This window comes from Marmota marmota, unplaced genomic scaffold (assembly GCF_001458135.2).
Source record: "Marmota marmota marmota unplaced genomic scaffold, marMar, whole genome shotgun sequence".
In the NCBI taxonomy this organism is placed as follows: Eukaryota; Metazoa; Chordata; class Mammalia; order Rodentia; family Sciuridae; genus Marmota; species Marmota marmota.
The window spans coordinates 11670680-11676451 of record NW_025999941.1 but is presented as its reverse complement, the minus strand read 5'-3'; the positions used below and the strand labels follow the sequence as shown (position 1 = coordinate 11676451).

Sequence of the window (5772 nt, the reverse complement as noted above, 5' to 3'; positions counted from 1 at the left end):
CAGAGTCTCACTGAGTTGCTGAGGCTGGCTTTGGACTTGCAATCCTCCTGCCTCAGCCTCCTGAGCCACTGGGATTACAGTTGTGCGCCCCTGTGCCTGGCTAGCAAACACTTCTTGAGGACCTACTGTATCCCTGTTACCATTGGAAGTGCTTTGGATACACTGTGAAGGAGACAGAGAGTATCCTTGTCCTCAGGGAACCTACATTCAAGGGGAGACACGGACAATAACTAAAGAGATGCACAAGAAGACATCCACTGTGACACACGCTCTGTTGAGAGTGATACCGGGTGAGGGAACAGGGAGGGCCTGGGAACTCAGGGCCACTTAACCACTGAGCCACAACCCCAGCCCTATTTTGGATTTTATTTAGAGACAGGGTCTCACCAGGTTGCTTAGTGCCTCACTTTTGCTGAGGCTGGCTTTGAACTTGTGATCCTCCTGCCTCAGCCTCCTGAGCTGCTGGGATGACAGTCATGCACCACTGTGCCCAGCATGTGACTTAGATCTTGGGTGGCTCTCTTAGCTCTGTGGATTGCAAAGTACCTGCCAGGTGGAATGGCCAGCCTCCTGCCACTGGGGAGCCAGCAGGACACCTGGTCTGCTGGTGCCTGTTCCCTGCTTAACCTTATAACACGTTGCACAATTCTTCCTAAGAACCCTCCAGGTCCAGCCCAGGACTCTGCTATGAAATGGATTCCAATGTCCACCCAGACCATCTCCTCACAAATCAGGAAGTTAGAATGGACTGAGGCCAAGGGAAGTTCTGTTTTGAGTCTGTCTTGGGTCATTGCATCCAAATGGACAAGAAATCCTGAAGGGGTCCAGGGGCTTCCGGGCATCAGCCAGAGGCTGCTAGGAAATCTGGAGGTGCCTCCAGATACACTGGGCTTCAGTGGCCGGCCGATGGAAAACACAAATGGGCACTTGGCCCGTTGAGGGGGAAAAGGCGAGAAGGCTCAGGAAATCCAGTGGCCACGCTTGTCACTGGGACTGAAGGCCCCTTTTTCCCTTGCTGGCCGCTATTTTACAAGCCTCTCTTCTCCTCTGTCCTGCCGCCCTGTTAAATGCTGAGCCAGGACGGCCCTGGGTGTGGGGCGGGAGGGGGGAGACTGGCCAGCAGCCCAAGGAGGGAAGGCCACCATCTGGTCATCTCCTTAACAGAGGCCAGCCATGGACAGCCAGGCCTGTGGGTTCTGCCTAAGCCAAAAGCTGCCGGGGCCAGCCAGGCGCCTCAGCCAATGTTTGTATTTCATGTGGGTTAACAGTCCTCCCTCTGGCATCTATAAAATGGGCTCCCGCTACTTCTGCATTGGCATTTCTTAGGCTACGCCTAACCCCGATTTCTCAACTGAAAAATCTTTTGCACCTGGAAGACAGAGACACCGTAGAAGAGCATTGAATTTGGAGTCCAAAGATCCTGCTTTTGCCACTTATTTGCTCCATATCTTGGCCTCACTGGGCCTTGATCTTCTCACCTAGAATAGCAGCTGCTTCCCAGGCTCATTATGAGAACTAAACCAAATGCCCAGGCAGGGCTCATCACAAAGCCCCTTCAGGACAGCCCTGGGCCGAGCACAACATGCACGTTATATCATTTCACCTTCCAAATGACCCCATGAGTAGGTATTACCATTATCCCTACTGTATAAAGGCCCAGAGAGGTCAAGCTATTTGCCTGGGATCACTCAGCTAGGAAAGGAGGCCACCATGATTCAAACCTGGTCTGTCTCTTCTGAAACATTGCTGTTTTAACCATCTTGATTTACTGGTTTTTATGTCATTTGTTATAACTGATGCCATCAAAGATATAACAGAACCATCAGGGAGGGGAGAGGCAGATAGAGGGGACATTAAGACCTTAGAGAGCCTGGGGTCTCACCGCTATTTGCAGGATGAACTGGGACCTGGAATCCCATCAGTATAGCTCCCTTTCTGTCCTCTCTTTACGGGTGCCCAGGATGCACCCATGTTGGCTTCAAAGCTGTCACCCTCATATTAACGTGCCCTCCCAGCAACCTGATGAGCTCACCCTGCTGTCAGGGATCCCAGATGAGCCTTGCCTGGTATGGGGCTGATGTTCTGCAGAGCCTCAAGCAGGGAGCAGCAGGACCTCTTGGGTCATCAGCAGAACCAGGAAAGAAGCAAGCAAGGCGCCCTGGGTCTCTTCTCCAACTCTTATTACACCCACCCTTGCAAGATGAGGTCAGCCGCACACTCTGCATATTAAGTGAGAATTATTTGCCCATTTTATAGTCTTGCAAGACACTCCATCTAGTTGTCACCTACTGGCTCCCTTGCCCAGTCCTTGAGCTCAGCAGTGTACAACCAGCATGATTCTACAGAAAAGGGTCCCCCAGAGGTTAGAGTTGCCCAAGATCACACCACGGCTGAGAACGTGCTCTTATCAGACCTGCTCCCAAGGACTCCGGGCCAATGCAGATAAGCTTGGTTGCTTTGGTGTCTTTGTCTAACTCCATGATTTGCAAAGATGGCTGGCTATTGGAATCACCTGGGAACTTTTAAAACCCTCAAAGGCCAGCAGGTATGGTGGCACATGCCTGTAATCCCAGCAGCTAGGGAGGCTGAGACAGGAGATTGTGAGTTCAAAGCCAGCCTCAGCAACTTAGTAAGGTCCTAAGCACCTTAGTGAGATCCTGTCCCTAAATAAAATATAGAAAGGGCTGGGGATGTGGCTCCTGGGTACCCCTGGGTTCAATCCCTGGCACCAAAAGAAAAAGCCTGTGTTGTGACAGATCTTTATATAGAAGTCTCATTTAATTAAATTAAAAGGAAGGCTAGTGCTGCAATTCTTAAACCCTAGGGGTTCCTAGCACTTCCCTTCCGACCCCTGACATGCGTGTGTACACAGCTCTCCTTGCCATCGCCCCCCCACTCCCACCCCATGCTGTTTACCTAATTCAGCATCTTGAGACGCAAAGGCAGATTTTCCCAGCTGCAACTCTGGGCTAAAGAACCAGACACATCCCTGCCTCACCTAACACACTGGTGATTTTATTTGAAGAGGGGAGAGGGCTTGGAGCAGATCCTTGAGCCGGGCATGGCCACTGATTGGACCCTGGGAGTAGGACTGATTCCATCATTTTCAGATCCCGGTGCCAAATAAAAATTCAGGGCCATTGTCCAAGATGTATCAGGCAGCAGCAGCAGGTTAAACAAACAAGGCCCCTCTCTTTTTTTGGTACCTGGGATTGAACCCAGGGGCACTTAACCACTGAGCCACATCCCAGCCCTTTTGATACTTTATTCAGAGACAGGGTCTCACTAAGGTTCTTAGGGCCTTGCTAAGTTGCTGAGGCTGGCTTTGAACTCTTACTTTGAGCCTTCCTGCCAGGGTGAGGCCTGACTCTGTAGCAGTCAACCCACTGGCTACTGGTGACCTATGGCCAGTCAGAGGATTTTCCCTCTGGAATTTAATGGGAAAGATGGACAGACAGAGACCACCCACTGGAAATGAAGAAAACCAAAGTCATTAAAAAAAAAAAAAAATCCCCAAAACCTGCTGACAGTTTTCTCCCCCAGAATGACCTTTTAAAAATGGAATCAGAAGCACGATTTCTCCCAGACTTGAACCCACCCGGCCACCCTCTCTCTGAACATTCTGCCGCTCACTCTCCCCACCCCGGGCACACTGTGTCTTTGTGCTCTCTGAACAGGCCGGCTTGTTCAAGGTGCATGAGTCACAAGTGCTATTCCCCAGGCCCCAAGCAGCCTCCTCTTTCCATCTCAGCTGTCAGATTTTAAGTGTCACCTCTCCAGAGAGGCCCTCCCGCTGCACCTGGCTGGAGATGGGTCCTTCACCAAACTCTATGGAGCCCGCCTGTTGCCACATCTATAACTGTTTTTATTGGTTTGCACATGTGTGCTATTTACTGTCTGTCTCCCGCACCCCAGTGTCAGCTCTGTGAGAGTGGGGACCTTATCATTCAGTGTCCCTCTGCATGTCCAGTGTCTGCCACAGCACCCAGCAGATTATAGGAACTCAAACATTTAGGGAATGCATGACCTTTTAATGATCACATACTTTCTCCATGATCATTCTGTTATGGAGACACTCTTGGTTTTGTGTCCTCATTTCCTATCTGGCCACAGGACTGAATTCCCTCTCCCAATGCTTGCTGGGTACAAATGTATGATTTTTTTTTTTTTCAAATGTTCATCCTGCCATCTCCTTCTCTAAAGTTGGACCATTTATTTCTGTTTCCTGCTTTATCATGTTGGCAACATACAGTTAGTTCTTTTAAAGATGGCGGAACTGGGGAAGTAGCTGGGGCATAGAGGGACTAAGGGGAGGGTGAATAGCCAGGGAGTCACAGTGGCTATTAAAGTGTAGTTTGCCAATGCTGAGAGCTGAGGATATGGGGAAGAAAGAGTGTAGCTGAGAACTACTCTTTTAGAGGACCAGTGGAACTTGGGACTGGAAATAGGCATCAAAAGGAAAGAAATCTCATCACCACACACACACACCTATAATCCCAGCAGCTCAGGAGGCTGAGGCAGGAGGATTGAAAGTTCAAACCCAGCCTTAGCAACTTAGTGAGGCCCTAAGCAACTCAGCGAGACCCCATCTCTCAATAAAATATAAAAAAAGGGCTGGGTATCGCCATCCATCTGAGCTGACAACCTATGCTGGGTTCACAAATCTGACTATGCCAATAACTTAAGAAAACGGTGAAGAAAGCATGCAAATACATAGAAGTACCTTTTCAAAATCTGGGGACGGCTCTGTGACTTTAGGGGTCCATGAAAGAGAGTGAGCCACTGGAATTCTTCATTATTATATAGGGGACACACATGGGGAGTTTCCATGGAACATTCTATCCCAAAAAGGGCAAAGGGGTAGGATTACAAAGGAACAGGTGAATGTAGGTCAACCCCACCAGGTGACGCCCACTCCTGGAGCCAGACCTCATTATCTGAGCGGGACTAAAAGTCCAATGTATTGTGGGGTGCAATAACTGTTTGGTACCCCTTTACTCAGGACTTAAAGGTGTGTACCTAGCTCGTGTCCAGAGCGGCTCCCAACAGCTGGGGTTGTGGCTCAGTGGTTAACAGCCCCTGAGTTCAATTCCTGTTACCAAAACAAGAAAGTCAGGTATCCTGGTCAGGGTGTCACATTAGTAAGTATCCAAGATCCACCTGAGAAGAGAACGCATGCCTCGTGGGGACAGGTGGGGTCATGAACCCGGCTCTGACCAATTCCTTCGTCCATCTCCACAGCTTCAATGTACTCAGAGATCCAGAGGGAGCGGGCAGACATTGGGGGCCTAATGGCCCGGCCAGAGTACAGAGAGTGGAACCCAGAGCTCATCAAGCCCAAGAAGCTGTTGAACCCTGTGAAGGCCTCCCGGAGCCACCAGGAGCTGCACCGTGAGCTGCTCATGAACCACAGAAGGTAGGGATGGAGCTGGTTGCCTGGGCCCAGCAAGCAAGCCCCTCCCCGGGCCTGCTGGGGCTGGGGCGGCCACTCATGGAAAGCAGGCATGGCCACCATCCTGGGGCTCCTGGAGGCTGAGGGGGGCTGAGGGTGCCTCACGTGATCACCCAGCAGAGACTCTGAAGTTCTGATCCTCTGTGGGCCCCTAAGAGGCAGAGGGCCCTGAAAAGCCCCATTCTAGCCGGTTGAGATGTGGCACACCTCTAATCCCAGCGGCTTGGGAGGCTGAGGCAGGAGGATCGCAAGTTCAAAGCCAGCCTCAGCATCTTAGCAAGGCCCTGAGCAACTCAGTGAGACCCTGTCTCTAAAATATA

At 50.8% G+C, this 5772-nt stretch overlaps 1 protein-coding gene across 2 annotated transcripts in view; it reads left to right on the top strand.

The window, feature by feature from the left end:
* The window catches only part of Fam107a (family with sequence similarity 107 member A), a 22377-nt gene that overhangs the window by 9570 nt on the left and 7035 nt on the right, over positions 1-5772 (top strand). For both annotated transcript variants that reach the window (XM_048801193.1, XM_015494491.2), the window contains exon 2: positions 5242-5416. In XM_048801193.1, the coding sequence (XP_048657150.1) occupies positions 5242-5416 (175 nt within the window). The remainder of the gene's footprint in view (positions 1-5241; positions 5417-5772) is intronic.